Source organism: Eptesicus fuscus, chromosome 24 (assembly GCF_027574615.1).
Source record: "Eptesicus fuscus isolate TK198812 chromosome 24, DD_ASM_mEF_20220401, whole genome shotgun sequence".
Taxonomy (NCBI): domain Eukaryota; kingdom Metazoa; phylum Chordata; class Mammalia; order Chiroptera; family Vespertilionidae; genus Eptesicus; species Eptesicus fuscus.
The window spans coordinates 3,619,665-3,637,635 of record NC_072496.1 but is presented as its reverse complement, the minus strand read 5'-3'; the positions used below and the strand labels follow the sequence as shown (position 1 = coordinate 3,637,635).

The 17,971-nt window shown below is 53.8% G+C and overlaps 1 protein-coding gene across 3 annotated transcripts; it reads right to left on the bottom strand.

The window, feature by feature from the left end:
- Positions 1–1,997: 1,997 nt before the first annotated feature.
- On the bottom strand, positions 1,998–17,672 carry RAB4A (RAB4A, member RAS oncogene family). 3 transcript variants are annotated; one of them, XM_054712936.1, is made up of 8 exons: positions 17,424–17,669; positions 10,304–10,384; positions 9,665–9,779; positions 8,966–9,028; positions 7,392–7,546; positions 5,988–6,083; positions 4,961–5,093; positions 2,813–2,887 (listed from the first exon to the last, which is right to left on the bottom strand). In XM_054712936.1, exons 1-7 carry the CDS (start codon positions 17,452–17,454, stop codon positions 4,978–4,980), a joined length of 657 nt encoding a protein of 218 aa, XP_054568911.1. In that variant the 5' UTR covers positions 17,455–17,669; the 3' UTR covers positions 2,813–2,887; positions 4,961–4,977. The 3 variants fall into 3 exon arrangements, with proteins under 3 accessions (XP_054568910.1, XP_054568912.1, XP_054568911.1); XM_054712935.1 differs by lacking the exon at positions 4,961–5,093 and having other exon boundaries at positions 1,998–2,887; positions 17,424–17,671; XM_054712937.1 differs by lacking the exons at positions 4,961–5,093; positions 5,988–6,083 and having other exon boundaries at positions 1,998–2,887; positions 17,424–17,672.
- Between the last annotated feature and the right edge of the window lie 299 nt (positions 17,673–17,971).

Below are 17,971 nucleotides of genomic sequence, written 5' to 3'. Positions count from 1 at the left end.
CACGTGTAATTGCTGTGCCCCGGAGAGAAACAGAAGACTCCTTCGCTGTGGGCTGTTAATCTGAGGGCGTCCTCCTCAGTGTCATGGGTTCCATCCACCTTTGTGGGGAGGCCACCCCAGATCCCGACATACTCGTGCTGCTCGGGGTCCAGGCTGAAACACTGGAAGAGCCAGGCTCCCGATCTCTTGGGGTTCGGAGGTCGCAGGGGTCCTCAACCTTTTTAAACAGGGGGCCCGTTCACTGTCTCTCAGACCGTGGGAGGGCCGGACTATAGTTTTAAAGAAAACTATGAACAAATTCCTACGCACACTGCACATATCTTATTTTGAAGTAAAAAAACAAAACGGCAAAAACACCCGCATGTGGCCCGCGGGCCGTAGTTTGAGGACGCCTGCTTTTAAGAGTCTCAAGGAGCCCTAACCCGTGTGACTCAGTGAATAGAGCGTCGACCTGCAGACTGAAGGGTCTCAGGTTCGATTCCGGTCAAGGGCATGTACCTTGGTTGTGGACACATCCCCAGTGGGGAGTGTGCAGGAGGCGGCTGATCAATGTTTCTCTCTCATCAATGTTTCTAACTCTCTATCCCTCTCCCTTCCTCTCTGTAAAAAAATCAATAAAATATATCTTTTTAAAAAATCAAAAAACCCCCAAAATGTTCAAGAAAGAGGACTGGAGAGAAATGAAGACTAAATATAAAGTGCGCCTCTCACGGGAAGAGGGTGTAAGCGAGGAGGAGGTGGGGGGGTCTCTGGCCGCCTGCGAAGGGCATTCCGGGGACAACGGGCGACATTTGAATCCCGCCAGAGGACTGGGCGGTAGAGACGCATCAGCGTGAACTTCCCGATTCTGATGGTTGTGCAGGAGGCGGCCCTGGTTTATAGGAAATTGCCCCTGGTATTTGGGAGAAAAAAAATTAGAATGTTTGGGGGTCACTGGGTATCACTCGGGTAATTTCAGATTGCTCATGAAGAGAGGTCTCTGTGCTAGACTTGTTACTATTTCTTCCGGATGGCTTAAAAAAAAGTTTAAACGCAATTCCAGATGTGTCCACAAGACGGCGCGCTCCGAACACAAACTGGTTTTACCAGGTGTATCATCAATAATGCGGATGGATTTCCATAGGGGCTTCATCGCAAGGAACAACAGCCTGTAACTATTGGGAATCCAGAGTCTAGATCCATGGTCGGCAAACTCATTAGTCAACAGAGCGGCAAACCACGGCTGGCGATCCGGTTTGCAGACAGCTGCCATAGATGGAGTTACTAGTAATGAATTAAAACTTCCCGCCAAGGCTCTTTTTTGGCACTAAATTCGACATTTTTAGGCGTAAAAATATCTATGATGTTAACGCCTTCAGAAAATTTGACATGAAGTTTTAAAGCTTGTTAGCACAACAAAACAGCATACATATCAACTTACATACATATCAACATATGTGTGCTGGCACTTGCCATTACGCTTGCTGGGCTTTAAAAAAGGTTTTGTGTATTTTTTTTTATTTTTTTTTACTATGTTATTGATTGCAGAGGGGAAGGAAGAGGAGCAGAAACACCAATGATGAGAGAACCATCAATCGGCTGCCCCCTGCACACCCCATTCTGGGCATGGAGCCCACAATCTGGGCATGTGCCCTGACCGGGAATGGAACCGCACGACCTCCTGGTTCATAGGTCAAAGCTCAACCACTGAGCCACACCGGCCGGAGGGCGTGGGTGGTTTTAATGGTCTCCTCTGCAGTCAAAGCTCCAAAGAACAGAGACAAAAGGACGTTTGCTTGAAAATGGGAGATGAACTTACCAGGCACTCGAGGCTCCGGGGCCTCCAGGAGGGAGGGACTCTGCACTCGAACCCGCACCCTCAGCCTGTGACCCTGCAGCCACGGTCAGGCGGCCCCCGGCCAGGGTCCTCCCAAGACAGTAATTCCTCCGGGTTCGTGAATTACCAGCGTGTGGCCTGAATGACTGCACGAGGCGTGGAAGCACTCAGCACACCGTAGGAGTTTCTCAGTGGTAACCCTTTAATATCAACTCGATGGAGTGGTTTCCTGACACGGAACCGGGACAGGAACGGGCTTGGAGAGCGGCAGTGAGGCCCGAGCGCCGAATCCGAGTCCCGGCGAAGCACAGCAGCCAAGGGTGGTGTCCGGCAGGAGGACCGGGGCCCGGGGCCCAGGGGCAGCCGTCCATCACCCTCCGCTGAGCAGACGTGTCTGGTGAAGGGCCGGGTCCGGGGTGGGGCCACAGTGCCCAGAACAGCAGGGACTCGGCCTCCCTTCTGGGTCCGGATGAGATGCTTTCAAATCAGAGTGCGGGACAGTCGGGTTCGTAGGAAAACTCCACTTGGACTTTATTCGGTGCGTGAGTAACCACTGAGCAGCGCTCCCAGCGAGGCCACGTGACGCCCCGTGGACCGCGGCAAATGGAACTCACCGGCTCTGTCGAGCAGGTCGTGAACATCACCCACCACGGGACACAGCCAGCGTGATGGCCAAGCACCTCACACCAGCAGGCTTTAGGTCATATGATTACAAAAAATAAAATATTGGACCGCATTTAGTGTAACATTCTATTATATCATACATGAGATACCATGCTGCAGGGACACGGGGGCTCGGGTATATACAGTATAGAGCCAGGGTTCACCCCAGGGGAAGGGAAGCCATGGAACAGGACAGTTACATACATGTACACATCAATGGCACTGTCCATTGAATTCGATTTACCACGTGGTTTGCTGTGTACTTTACAGGCTAAGGTAACACCCAATCATTTCTCTCTTTTCCGCACAAAGATCTACTTCTGCATAAAGTAGAAAAGGATGGTGGTAAAAAAAACACACACTTCTTCAAGCTCCAACAATTGTTTCCAAATATCACTGTTCGAACACCTAAAAAATAAGAAGAAAAACTTAGAAAATATGCATAACTATCAATGTACAAACAGTTTAAAATCCCAAAGGCAGTAGTGAATACTCCCAACTTTTATTTAAATGTCTGCCTATTAGATAAGGTTGACTATCTGTAAGAAGTCCACTGAGGTAAATGGGAAAAAGAGAAGCTTTAAAGTTAAAATCTTGCTGGCTAGTGAGGCTCAGTGCTTGAGCGTCGACTTATGAACCAGGAGGTCAAGTTCAATGCCAGTCGGGGCACATGCTGGAGTTGTGGGCTCTATCCCCAGTGGGGGGTGTGCAGGAGGCAGCCATCAAGGATTCTCTCATTACTGGTGTTTCTCTCTCTCTCTCTCCCCCCTCCCCTTCCTCTCGGAAATCCATAAAACATATTTTACAAAGTTAAAGTCTCCACTTGCAATTTTGACAAATGAGCCTCCTATTTTAGCAACAGGCACATTCATTTAGACTTCAATTCACCCCGGAAAGCCGCCTCACCGACCGGAAGGCTGAAGACTGTGACACTCCCGGCAACTCCCGCCCCTTCCTCCCTCCTGAGCCAGCGCCTCCGGAAGTCCCGGATTGTGGAATGCCAGCAGCCTGGCACCTGGGATACACCCCACTGAGGGGTATGTGGTTCTTTTTGTACTCTGTTGGATTTGATTTGATCATTTTTTTTGGAGGATTTGTGCATCTATGTTCATGCGAGATGTTGGTCTGTCATTGTCTCTTCTTGTAATGTCTTTGGTTTCGGGATGAGGGCAATGCTGGCCTCACAGAGCGAGCCGAGGAGCATTTCAGCTGTATGTGCCTCTGGAAGAGACTGTAGGAGATCTGTGTCATTTCTCCCTTAAATGGTCGGCAGAATTCCCGTTATCCCATCTGGCCGGATGCTTTCTGTTTTGGAAGGTTATTAATTATTGGCTCAATTTCTTTGATAGATACAGGCCTATTCTAATTGTATTCCTTCTCGTATGAGTTTTGACAAATTTTGTCTTTCATAGAATTGGTCTGTTTCATCTGGGTCATCAAATTGGTGGATGTAGCGTTGTTCCGAGTTTTCCTTTAATGTCCACAGGATCTGCTTAGTGATGTTCCTTTTTCACTTTGCATATTTGCAATTTGCGATCTTTTTTTCTTAGCTTGGCTAGAAGCTCACTGATTTTATTATCCTTTAAACTTTGGTTTTGTTGATTTTTCTCTACTGATTTTAGTGTTAATTTCATTAATTTCTGTTCTAATTCTTATTTCTTCTGCCTGCTTTGGATTTAATTTGCTCTTTTTTCCTACGTTTCTCTGTGTACACATAGGAGATTGGATTTAGATCTTTTCTAACATACGCATTCAATGCTATATATTCCCCTTAAAGCACTGCTTTTGCTGCATCCCCCCAATTTTTATGTTATGTTTTGATTTTCATTTGGTTTAAAAATATTTTTTGTTTGCCCTGGCTGGTTTGGCTCAGTGGCTAGAGCATCAGCCTGCGGACTGAAGGGTCCTGGGTTCAATTCCCATCAAAGGCACATGCCCAGGTTGCAGGCTCGATCCCTAGTGGGGGGTGTGCAGGAGGCAGCCAATCAGTGATTCTCTCTCATCATTGATGTCTCTCTCTCTCTGCCTTCCTCTCTGAGATCAATAAAAATATATTTAAAAATATATATTTTTTTGTTTAAAATATTTAAAAAATTCTCGAGATTCCTTTTTTAACACGAGTTCTTCAGAAGTATGTTGTTTAATTTCCACATATTTTGGATTTCCCGGTTATCCTTCTGTTACTGATTTCTAGTGTATTCACTGTGGTCTGAGAACAGACACTGCATGGTTTGTTTCCTTTAAATATGTTAATGTGCGTTTTATAGCCAGAATGTGGTCTATTTCGGTGACTGTCCCGTGAGCTTGAGGAGGAGGAGTCTTCCACGCCGGCGGATATCTAACACGTAATGATGCAACACCTCTCCCTCCATATGTGGCTGCAAAAGGCGTGTAACAACAGTGCGTGCGCGAAGCACGTGTGGAAGCCCGGGCAGGGCACAGGGTGCGGGGGGGCCGCAGGGACCGTGCGCGGGCACCTACCTCTGCCTCCAGCTCGCCTAGCAGCCGCACTCCTGAGCGCCGGGGCCCTGCGAGCGGCGCGGCGAGCGCAGCTGCCTCAAGGCCGCGTCTCCGTACTGGATGCCCGAGCCCATCCTCTCTGGGTCCAGCTCGCCTGAGGAACGGCACGTCTTTCAGGAAGGTTTTTGCTCTGTGATCCCCCAATGTATTCAGGAACAAATACGCACCGAGCGGCCAGACGATGATCTCTGAACGCATAATCATCTGGCCACTCAGTGTATATATATTATATATTAGAGGCCCGGTGCATGAATTCGTGCATGGGTGGGGTCCAGCCAGCCTGGCCAGGGGGAGGGGACATGGGCGGTTGGCCGGCCTGCCTGCTGGTGGAACTCCTGGTCGAGGGGACAATTTGCATATTAGCCTTTTATTATACAGGATATACACTGAGTGGCCAGATTATTATGCGTTCAGAGATCATCATCTGGCCACTCGGTGTGTATGCATGCATATACACCAGTTTCTCATAAAGAGGGAAATATATACATACAAGTTCACTTGCACAGGATAAATGTCTGAAAGGCCCAGAGAACTGGTAATAACGGCCGACTTCAGACGGCAGGCAGGGCCGGGCCGGGCAGCAGCGGAGGGGGGCTGTCACTGTACCTTTCTGTGCACTTGTTGAATTGGGAATTCATGCGACTATATTACGCACACAAAGGTAAGTTCATGTAAAATTAAACTGCAAAGGCATCCCTTCCACCTCAGGCTGGCAGAATGACACCAAGTATGACCTCCCCCTCCCCCCCGCAGGCCTTAGTGAGAGGAGCCCTCTCGTTCATGACCCGGGGGTGCGGAGGGAGGCAGCTGCTGCAGCCCCGACAGGAGAGGTGGCGGCCTTTTCCTCATTCCAGAAGCTTAGGGTCCCTGACCCGGCAAGTCCCCCCGGGAGCCTACCCTACATGCAGAATGACTGACACAGGTTATTCCGCAGCATCACTGGGGCACCCCCCCAAATGTCCAGGCAGCCTGGCCCGGTGGGGCTTACCTGATTCGATTTTGTTAAGTATTTTCCTCGCGCACTGAACAAAGGCCTCTTCCACGTTCTCCCCCGTCAGCGCACTCGTTTCCAAAAACATCAGCTCTAAAAGGGACAGGAGACAACACGCACAGCCATGTTCAGGAGACGATGAGAATTACTCAATCCTAGGTCTGTTCAGTACCCCTAGGGCAGCAGGCGGACTGCCGTTTATTACTGAGAACCTTCAGTTCGGTAAGTAGGAAACCATAAGTGTCAGAATAGATTGTTCAAGGTTAGGAGGAGCCTCCCCTTTGCTGAGAAGCACTGGCATCCGGGACCAGCACCTACGTCTGTGGGCGAGAAGGAGCAAGCCGGTGCGAGGTGCGGACCAGGCTGGCTGATCCGGCCCGGCCCGCGGTGCACACAGACAGGGGACAGCTTCCTTCTCCAGTGAGCTTTATGGCACCCCGGATATAATGTGCAAGTGTTTACGTTGGGGCTACACTGCAGCTTGTCCTTCTGACCATGAGGAGGTCTTGGACGAATTCCCCCTTCTGCACGGAGCGGCCCCGCCCAGCAGACAGCGGCCCGAGATCAGGCAGAACCTCAGCCTCTGGAGCCACATTTCCTCACGTGGGAACGAGGTGCCTTAGATGACATCTAAATCCCCCCTCCCCCCGAGCCTCCATGTCTAACCTTCTGTATTTCTTTAAATATATTTTATTGATTTTTTACAGAGAGGAAGGGAGAGGGATAGAGAGTTAGAAACATCGATGAGAGAGAAACATCGATCAGCTGCCTCCTGCACACCTCCTACTGGGGATGTGCCCGCAACCAAGGCACATGCCCTTGACCGGAATCGAACCCGGGACCCTTCAGTCCGCAGGCCGACGCTCTATCCACTGAGCCAAACCGGTCAGGGCTAAGCTTCTGTATTTCTAAACAGCTTCTTTATGAGCTCCTGATGGCTGATCTGATGTCTTTCTATCGATCTTTTTAAAATCCTCACGAGTATGTTTTTTCCATGGCTTTTCAGACAGAGTGGGAGGGAGAGAAACATCGATGTGATCTGATACTTTACCATCTTAGCGTCAAACTACATTAAAAACATGACATCCTCTGATTAGAGCCTCTAAGAATTTTGTTACCAATTTTACGTTAAACCAAGACCTGTAACATTTAAAGGTCCTGGCCTGAAAAGCCATCACAGACCATGAACACGTGTGCTTTTATCATCATAGCAACTTTACAGGCAGATGCAATGCTGTGAAACAGGCTAAGTCAGTCTCAATCTGTAGTAAACACTGGAAGGTCTACTTTTCCTAAACAAAGTTCAATCTTAAAGCCCCAGTAGCTACTTTAAGCTGAAAGCAATGCTATCACCCCCACACCTGCCATCAGAGAAGCACTCAGAGGTCAAAGGTCACTTGCCATTTTCTTGAGCGAATCTGGAGGCTTCTAAGAAGGTCACTTCCCGGTCCGCGTCCAGGTCCTTCTTGTTCCCGCAGAGGATGATGACGATGTTCTGGCTGGCGAGCATTCTGGCATCTGTTAACCAATTAGTAAGCGCATTGTAGGTTTCTCGGCTGCGTAACATAAGATTGTGAGAATAATACATGTATTTTATAAACTAGCAACTCTTCCGGGCGTCCACACACTCACACTGCGTCAGCCATGCCCGGGGAGCCCAGCACCTGCAGGTTCCCCGACAACCCGGCGGCCGTGCACACACCCACAGGGCCGCGTGCTGCCTCCGGGAAATGACCTGTCGCTCTGTGTGCCCTGGAGGTGCACAAGGAGAAGGCCCTTCGTCCATCCTTCCTTGTGCAAACACTGATGGGGCTCCCAGGACACGGGACCCTCCTGCTGCCGGTGACAGGGGCTTTGTTAGAGCTGGTCACGTGACGCTGGGCCAGGGCTCCCCTCCTGGCGCACGTGATGGCCTCAGCCTTCACGCTTTGGCAAGCTGTGCCGTCGCAAGTGGGGTGGGTGCGGGCGGGGGGGGGGGGGGGGGCGGCGCACCTCTTTGCCAGCGCGCCTCATTCCCACACAGGCAGGCAGGAGCCACTAGAGGGGCGCCCTCCGGTGGGCAAGCTCCTCCCCACAAAGACCCCGGGGGTGGGGGGAGCGTGGTGACAGGTGTCGGAGGCAGTGCCAGCAACCCCGAGGCAGCCCGGCGTCAGGGTTCTGCAGGACAGGTGAGTCCTAGCACCTGCACCACCGCGGCTCCCGAGCACTGGACGTGGGGCGAGTGAGACCAAGGAGCTGACTTAATGTCATGTCACTGTGAAGTGTGGGTGACAGGTGCATAGGACAGTGAGGCTGGATCCTCACTATGTGCCAGAGCTTAGTATTAACTGAGCCGCCCAGTAACCCCTCGGGGACCACACCATCATCGCCACCCCATGCGAGACCAGGGAGCTGGAGCACCGCGCCTGAGGACGCCTGAGGACGCCACACGGGACCAGAACAGGGATCAGCTGCCAGGCCATCGAAGCCACAGCCTGTGCCCTCCACCTCCGTCAATGTCAAGTGTTGCTAATAGCCCTGGCCAGTGTGGCTCAGTAGATAGAGCGTCGGCCTGCCAACTGAAGGGTCCCAGGTTCAATTCCAGTTAAGAGCTGGGGTTGTGAGCTTGATCCCCAGTGGGAGCGTGCAGGAGGCAGCCGATCCATGATTCTCTCTCATCATGGATGTTTCTCTCTCTCTCCCTCTCCCTTCCTCTCTGACGTCAATAAACATGAAAAAACGTACTGTTAACAACTGACCCGGCGAGGCTGCACTCAGAACCTTCGGGAAGCGTCAGAGCATCGTGTTAAGAAACACGGTGATGCTCTGGCCCCGACGAGCACCCTCCGTTACGGGCAGTCAGGCAGGCTGCTCCCAGCCTCCGAGGCCCCACGGGAAAGGGCCGAGGGCTTCCGACTCCCCGCCCCACAGCCGCGGGACACGGCACGGCACCCAGCACCCCTGTGCGCCTCTCCCTCGGGGCGGGGCTGCGTTACCTGGTGATGTCATAGACGAGCAGGGCCCCGGCGGCGCCGCGGTAGTAGCTTCTGGTCACGGACCTGGAAGAGGAACGCGTTCACTGTCACCAACCGAGGCCTGGACCGAGCACCACCTTCCTGCTCAAAGGCACCCACTGGGCTTTGCAAACAGCCAGGCGCCGCTTTAAGAGACGCGGTTCAGACATCTAAACACACGAGGAGTGTTCTTGTCTGCAATCAGGTCACAGGAACGAGGGCGTGGGGACACAGGCAGGATAGTCCTTCTCTAAATGACTTCAAAACAGACTTCAATGGACCCTTTAGAGAATGGATGCTGAGCCCGGCCGGTGTGGCTCAGTGGTTGAGAGTCAACCTATGAACCAGGAGGTCACGGTTTGATTCCCGGTCAGGGCACAGGCCCGGGTTGTGGGCTCCATCCCCAGTGTGGGGCGTGCAGGAGGCAGCCAATCGGTGGTTCTCTCTCACATTGATGTTTCTCTCTCTCCCTCCCTCTCTGACATCAGTAAGATATTAAAGAAAAAAAGAAAAGAAATCGATGCTGCGGGAGAAACTGACTTTTCGCTTTGTTTCTTAAAGCTTCCTGAGGCGAAGTCCCTAACATCTGAGCACGGGGCTGGGGGCCCACAGATCAGAATATAGTAACTGATCATTGCTAATGCAGCCTTCAGACATTCCCATCACGTCAGAGAGAGCTACCTGAATCGCTCTTGGCCGGCTGTATCCCATATCTGCAACTTCACGTATTTACCACCGACATTTATTATCTTCGAACCAAATTCCACCCCTATGGTATGATTGGAGTCGTCTTTGACTGGAAAAGAAGAAGAACAAGACATCCCATTTTAGACCATTACGGAAGCAGGCTTACAGCAAGCGACACTGAGGTCAAGGGTTAACCAAAGGAGAATGCCCTTCACGCAGCCATTCATTTCAGCAGTGGGCTGATCAGCACGCACTGTTTGAAACACAGCACAGTCCCTGTTCTCACCCACGCTGTCTCTCTCCCTCCATTTGCCCCTCACCCAGGGTTCGCATACAAGGTGGGCAGAAGTAGGGTGACAGTTGTTTGTATGGAAAATAATACATTACTAAGCAATAATACAAGAAGAAACTGTTTCGTACATTCACAACTGTAAATGAATAAAACTGAAATGCTAACATGATAAAAATTCAGTCATCTTACAGGAAGTTCAGTAACAAACTTAACGTTATTTTCCAGTGTTTTAAACTATGACTTCTTTCCTGAAAACCACATTCAGAAGTTAGGCTGTAAACGAGCGGAGCAGGAGGGCGCCTGGAAGACATGCGTGGACACTGAGGTTCAAGGTCACTTACATTTTTTTTCAATAAACTGATGAAGCAGGCACGACTTGCCAGTTCCTGCATTTCCAATAACCAGGAACTTAAACAAGAAATCTGAAAAACAAAGAGACCGGGAAAAATAACCTTAAAACAGCTGCTATAAAGTTAAATATATACATCTATTTTTACTGACTTCAGAGAGGCAGGGGGAGGGAGAGAGAAACATCCATGATGACAGAGAATCACGGATCGGCTGCCTCCTGCGCGCCCCACACTGGGGATCGAGCCCACAACCCGGGCCTGTGCCCTGACTGGGAATCGAACTGTGACCTCCTGGATCATAGGTCGATGCTCAACCACTGGGCCACGCCGGCCGGGCCAGCCAGAGTTCTTCGTTCCTTCTTTAAACAGAGCACTGCATTTAACGGGGTATTATTTTCCATAAGATGGAATTAAGGGCTTCCAGAATGGGAGGGAGTTAGCCTGACGCAGCATCGGCGGCCTGCACTGCGTGGTGACCCATTTGGCCTTCCTGTTAGCAGAACACCCGAGTTCTGCTCAGCCTGCAGCCAACCCCGCGCCCACCCCACGGTGACCCCGACCCTCCTCGCCCCCTGCTGCCGCTCACTGTGGCCCCCTCTCTATGCCGCCTCCCTCCCTCCCTGGCCACCCCATCCCTTTCCAGAACCAACCGCGCCCTCTCTAGCCTGCCTCCTCCGCTCCCCCAGGGAACCCCAAACAGTCTACTTCTCTGTGATGCTTAGCTTTGACTTGTTTCTTAAGAACTACATCATCGCTCAAAGACTAAGTCTATTCAACCTCAAATGATTTTCAAGTGACGATAGGCAATGACAATGATAGAATAGGGCCATCGGAATTGTTAGCATTTAAAAATACCACAGTCGTATGCTTCTCACTGCCTGTTTTAACAGCAGGCCACCCCATGCTCATAGCAGCATTCCTCACAGTGGCCACAAGCAGGAAGCAACGCAAGTAGCCATCGAGGGATCGAGAAACAAAACACGGTCTGTGCATACAATGTAACATGACTCAGCCTTCAAAAGGAGAGGTTCCGACACGTGCACACCACGGACGAATCCCGAGGACACTGTGCTACATGGAAACCAGCCAGTCCACTTCCACGAGGGACCCAGAGGCCATCACCCTCCGAGACAGAAGGCAGGGGGCTGCCCGGGGCTGGGGGGGAGGTGGGGAGTCAGTGTGTAACGGCAGGAGGATCCGTTTGGAAAGATGAAAACATTCTGGAGACATCACTGCAGGCCTCTCCCTCCCAGAGCAGAGCAGAGCAGAGGGAAGCATAAAGCAGAGTGTGAGCTGCAGGCACAAGGCATCCGCCCCTGACAGCAGGAAACGGGCGGGCGGGGCGGGTTTGTGCAACGGGACCGGGGCTTCACGGAAATGAAGGCCCAGCTGGTACACGAGATGACCTTTGACCTCTGCCTTCCCAGCTGCTCCCACAGGCTTTTGCTTTTAAGGTTTCAAAGGTCAGGCCGGAAGCAAAGGCGATTGGCCTTGACTGCGGGGACCGTGGCCTCAGCTGAGGCGGCATCCTGGTTTCTGGCTCAGGGAGCCAGCTGGTTTGTGATGCCAGCCACTGAGCTAAGAAACGCTAAAGATTCTGACGAGGAATCCGTGCGGCAAATGATGACGTATTTGGAGAGAATATGCTTAAATACCCATGAGCTAACACGGTGGGGGCTCGGGAGGCGGTTCTTATACGGCTGACCCTGAAAAGAGAAGCTAAGTAAGATGAGGTGCAGTGTCCTGCCCGGCTGGTGTGGCTCAGTGGTTGAGCACCAACCTGGGAACCAAGAGGTCCTGGTTTGATTCCTGGTCAGGGGCACATGCCCAGGTTGCAGGCTCCATCCCCAGGAGGGGGCGTGCAGGAGGCAGCCGATCCACAAGTCTCTCTCCCCATTGATGTTTCTCTCTTCCCCTCTCCCTTCCTCTCTGAATAAAAAAAGAAAGGCTGCCGCATCCAAGTGACCCTCAGCACCCGGAGAAACCAGCCTCCGGGGAGGTGGGGAAGCAGGCAGCCGAGGAACAAGGAAGACGCTGCCGATGGAGGACAGGACACTCTTTCGAGGAGCTGGGCTGTGGTGGGGAGGAGAGCAGAGCGCTCCGGAGGGCGCGGGGTGCACGGCAGACAGCAGCTACCAGTGGAAAAGGAAGGGGGGATGCTGATGGGCGCTGACACCTGAGGGAGGCCAAGGTAGAGGCAGGGCCAGCCTCCGACAGGGAGAGAACTTTCCTCCGAGAAGCGGAAAAGGGGGGAGGACAGCGGGCGCAGGGAAGGTCCCTGGCTGAGCGGGAGCGTCTTCATTCAGCACCTCCTCCTCCCGTCACCCACTGAAAGGGAGGTCAAGGGCTTGCAGAGTTAGTGGAGGTCAGAACTGCTGATGGAGCAGGTCAGGGAGCAGGTGGGTGGACAGCAGGACTAGGGGCCAGGTGACCTGCAGAATAAGGAGTGACCAGGTCACCGGTTAACGCAGTGAGGAGCTAGAGCACGGGACGGACGATGACCTGGACTTCACGTGACAAATGTTTGGTACCCGGGCTGGGGGGAGAGGCAGCAGCGACCTGGCTGACATGTCGGCGGAGGAGGGAAGGAAGGGGTGGGCAGCAGGAGGGCATGTGGCAGTCAGTGGAGCGTGCCGTTTACGTTTGACCGCATAGAGCCCACTAGTCAGAAGGCTGGCAGTGCGCCTGGCTGTGGAACCAGGGTGTTCATTTAACAAGTATTTACTTCGCTACCAGACGCCAGGCATGTGGATGTTTGCTGACCACGGACTCAGCGCACCTGACACACCTGTCAGCACAGTAACGTGCCAGCCCCTGGGCCGGGCCACGTCTGGGCTCAGCCCAGTGCCCACAGGGGCGCCCCAAAGCCCGTCTTTTCCATCTGTCACCTCCATCTGATCATCACGTTCCCTCTCCAGGTACCAGGCCGTCCTCAGCTCTCTGCCCGGCGTGAACTGACTTCGGGCGCATCCCTCCTTAAAGGACGCCGTGCCCTCCAGGCGGACATGCTCTCTGCGAACCAGGTCTTCCTCCCAGTCGCATCCATGTTGTTATGATGGGGAAGGCTGAGACTCCACCCTAAGGAACAGGACCCACTATGTCTTCAGGTGGGGTTTCCTGTGCACCTGGCCTCTGGACCACATTCTGGAACTGAGAGGACAGTTCACCCCCTCACACGGAATCACACAGGGCTCTCTGGGTTCCCTGAGGCTGTGTTTGGGAACCATGCACAGCTCGATGGGCCGAGAGCAGGACTAACACCGAGGACACTGCAGATCGCGATGTTTTAATGGGAACAGAGGAGAGACGCTTTGTTTGTAAGTCCCAATGTCTTTCCTGCGTGATTAAAAATTCATTTGCAAACGATAGACTTCCCTCTAAAGCACATTCTCATCCATAATCCATTAGCACTTTATGAAGATTGCTTTTTAAGACTGCTTAAGTGCCAAGAACTCAGCACAGAAGAGAGGGGGCAGGAAGCAAAAGACACGCTCGCTGGGTCCTGTCACAAGGAGTCCCCCTGCGCGGGCAGGGCCGCATCGGCTTGCTTCTCCCGTGGCGACCCCTGGCCTGTGGATGCGTCACTCCAATCTCAGGCTCTGAATTCACACACATTCTCCATGCACATGCCTGGGACACATGCCTCTCGTTTTATAAGGACACCAGGCACTGAGTTAGGGCCCCTAACCCAACAGGACCTCACCTTAACCTGCACAGCCCTCCTTCCGGACAAGGCCACAGTCACAGGGACCTGGGTGAGGACCTGAACATGTCTTTGGGGGAACACAGTGAACCCGTAAAGCCTCTAAACACACACATTCCCGAGAATTCTCAAAATCACGTAAATACTATGATACATTCAAAACAAAGCACAAAATAAAAATATTAAGAGTATATTGTAATAATAATTAGCATAGAATCAACAATTTGTGTTGTTTCATTAAAGTATTTTCACTGTAGAAAAACTCCAATGTATAGAGATTTGTCTTAGATTTTCCCTATTAAACTGCCTCAGCCCTTAAAATATTTTTATAGCATTTTCTGCACTACTTATACTTTAAAAAATATATTTTTAATATATTCTAGAGAGAGAAGGTAGAGGGGGAGAAACATCGATATGAGAATCATGGATCGCCTGCCTCCTGCACGCCCCCTACTGGGGATTGAGCCCACAACCCAGGCATGTGACCTGACTGGGAATCGAACCAGCAACCTTTGGTCGAACCATGTGCCCTGACTGGGAATCGAACCAGCAACCTGAGGAGCCACACCTGCCAGGCTGCACTCCTTATCCTTCTTAGCTTCCTTCTGAGCATAGTGGCTTGGCAACACCTATTTGATTTGTTAGTCTATCTCACAACTCTTGGTATGAGAAACGACTTTATTTATTTTAAAATATATTCTTACTAGAAGCCCGACACACGAAATTCGTGCAAGAGTAGGCCTTCCTTCCCCTGGCTGCCGGCACTGGCTTCCCTCTGGCACCCGGGACCTGGGCTTCCCTGGCAGCCCCAGCTTCGTCCGGAAGGTCGCCCGGAAGGACGTCCGGTCTAATTAGCATATTACGCTTTTAGTATTATAGATTGATTTCAAAGAGGAAGGGCGAGGGAGAGATAGAAACACCATTGGTGAGAAAGAATCATTGATTGGTTGCCTCCTGCACGCCACCTAGTAGGGATGGAGCCGGCAACCCGGGCATGTGCCCTGACTGGGAGTTGAACCTGGGACCCTTCAGTCCGCAGGCCGACCCGCTGAGCCAAACCGGCCAGAAAGGACTTTAAAGTCAATCTGTGATCCCCCAGTCTCAGCAGGTGGGAGCTCCTCGGGCAGGCCTAACCCACACTAACCGGCCAGGGCTTTAAGAATGTGGTGAATCGAACGTTTGGAAACAGTTTAGGATTATTCAGATACAAGGTTTCTGCCTGAAACCTACGCATTTAAGATTGCAAACTTGTATCACACTATTGTGTAAAGTCTGTTTTTCATGTGGTTAGTGGCTTCAAAGCACCAAAATGTTGAACAAAACTCAGTCTGTGAAAGGGGAAATATTGCTTTAACGTGGGAAAAAGCAGGGAGATGTGGCTGATTGACAGTACTTTGTAAACGGTGACTTTATTTCTCATTTTATCCCGGGTGAGGTACACAGAGCCCTTTTCCAGAAGAGAGAAAGTGCCTGGAGCAGAAAGGAGTTGAAAGGTTAGGCAAATATTTTTTTAGCAGCTGCTGGAGTGCCGGTTCCGGAAGGAGGGCCCTGTTTTCCTTCTGGGGAAGAACGGGGGCCACATAAGGTCAACGATAAGGGAAGGTGACAGCGTTAGGACGTGGCTCGGGTGGCTTTTAACTTCAGGTTGACGCTTTCAACTGCCACACCTGCTCTTTCTAAAGCGAACTTTCGGGTGGTTTCCTCTCTTCCAGGAAAAGGTGGAATGCGGTTGGTAAAAAGTAAAAGCCCATCTGGAAGGTACCACGAAATAAGCATCCTGACCACCAGAGCCGTATGGTGGGAACTTCACCCGTGACGATGCTGCTCCGAAGTCCAATGAACTCTGAAGGCAACAAGGGATGCGCCAGCCACGCTACTTCACCAAGGTCACCGTTCCACAGAAGGCGAGCAGAACCCCACAGCTCCCCTTCCTGCTAGTTCACCACCCCCCGTTGGGGGTCCACCCCTCCTCCTGAGCCTCCTCCAGGCTAAAGAAGAAAGGGGTGGTGGGCTCAGGGGCACTTGAAAATAAAGAAAAGCAAGAGTGTAACCCAAAACTTCCAGAGAAACGATCTGCTTTAGGAGATGGGACTGGGATTCGGGCCCACGTGGGTGCAATGCACTAACGGCCTCTGCATCTTTTGACAACAGGGGTCCCTAGGAAGCCAGCAACTTCCGGGAGGGTCGCCGAAGCTGCTGAGAAACAGACACCCTCCCCCAGTGTCACAAGGCACGCACCCACCACAGCAGCAAACGCACCGTGACCTTCTGGGGTCCTCTCTGCCTCCCCCCTGCCCTTCTCCCCAGGGCTCCCCCCAAGGGCTGTGGGGCCTACACCACCCTCCCCTTAGGGGACCTCCCTCTCTCAGGGCCTGGGCATGTGCAGTTCTGCCGTGCTGGCGGGTTCGGGTCTTGGGGGGGCCCCCCACAGTCTGGGTTAGGGCTCTTTGTCCGGGTTCGGGTTCTCTGTAACGCACGTTCACAGATCGCATTCCTTCAGAAGTCCTGCCAGGGCTGGAACCATTCATCAGAGTCGTAATTGGATTAACACCGTGTCCCCCATCTTCCCCGCTCCCCCCTCCCACTAGACAGTGGGCCCCACCAGCCCAGAGCCGCGCGCGCGTGCTGAGTGTGCCCTCCAGCATGCGGGCTCCAGGGGCCCCTTGCACACACGTGCCCTTGCACACACACTCCCCGGGGGGGGGGGGAAGGAGCGGCGCCAGCACCCGCGGAGGAGGCACGAGCGGGACCGGGCGTGCGGAAGCCACGCGGGCCGCGGAGCCTGGCCGCGGGGCTGCACCACACAGCTCCGAATCCAAACTCGGCCCGGATGCGCCCACCTGGGAGGGGTTCGGGGCTGGCGACGCCGCCTGGACCCGCGGAGGACGCGGAGGCCCACCGAGCGGCTCGTGCATCCCACGCGGGACGGAACCAAGCCGGGAAGCCCCGGCATATGGGCCGGGGAGGCGCTCACGATTCGTGGGGTTGCAAAGATCAAACACACACACACTCAGGACGGTGCCTCCGGTCTTAAAAAGACACATTTATAAACAGCGAAAATGCAACCAGGAAGGGCCAGAAAACGAGAGAGAGAGAGAGAGAGAGAGAGAGAGAGGCGGTCTCCGGAGGAGGCACTCGGTCGGGCTACCGACAACTCCCGGCGTCCAGGTGCGAAGAAAGGCATCGCCCACCGGGGGCGGGGGGTCCGGCTGGGCCGCCCGAGGCTCCCGGACACGCAGGCGTCGCCCCAAGTCCTCCCATCCCTCCCTGGGGACACTGCCGCGCAGAAACGGGGGCTCGGCCGCCCCCCCAAACCCTGGGCCAGGGACCCGGACTCCGAGGAAAGGCGGACAAGAGGGGGAAACTTGGGAAGCGGACCGCGCCCCGCGCCCCCGCGCCCCCGCCTACCGTAGGTCTCGGACATGGCCGTCTGCGACATCTTGGGAGCGGCGCCGCCTCTCGCGGGTCACGGCTGCAGCGCCGGCCGGGCGGCGGGAGGGGAGGGGAGGGCCGGGGTCGTCCGCCGCGTCGCGGTGGCGAACGGCGTGGGGCGGGGACCGAGGAGGGAGGGGCCCGCGGTCCCCAAGGCAACCGCCCGCCACCCCGCGGCTGCGGCCCAGCGGGACTGCCGGCTCCGCGCAGGCGCACTCCGCTCCGCGCCGGCGGGATGGGCCCGGGCGCGGGGGGGGGAGGGGCGAGAAGGAGCGCGAGGCCCCGCCCACCCGCGGTCGCGCAGGCGTACTCCGCCCCGCGCTGGCGAGACGGGCCCGGGAAGAGGAGGGGGAGGGGCCTCAGGAGAGCGGGAGGCCCCGCCCCGCCCCGCGGTTGCGCATGCGCACGCAGCCCGAGCGGCAGGCTGACTTCAGAGTGGGCGGGACGGCCCCCGCGGGTGATCGGGGCTGGGTCGGGGGGGGCAGTGGGGTCCCGCTTTTGGGCAGAGGAGGCCCAGCGCCTGC

What these genes read in the sequence shown, in the direction of transcription:
- RAB4A (XM_054712935.1), bottom strand. Translation starts at nt 17,454, where the DNA reads ATGTCGCAGACGGCCATGTCCGAGACCTACG. An exon ending in TCAGTTTATTGAAAAAAAAT is followed by an intron (nt 9,780 to 10,303) that starts GTAAGTGACCTT and finishes CTTCTTTTCCAG; the next exon opens with TCAAAGACGACTCCAATCAT. An exon ending in CTCGTCTATGACATCACCAG is followed by an intron (nt 7,547 to 8,965) that starts GTAACGCAGCCC and finishes TATGTTACGCAG; the next exon opens with CCGAGAAACCTACAATGCGC.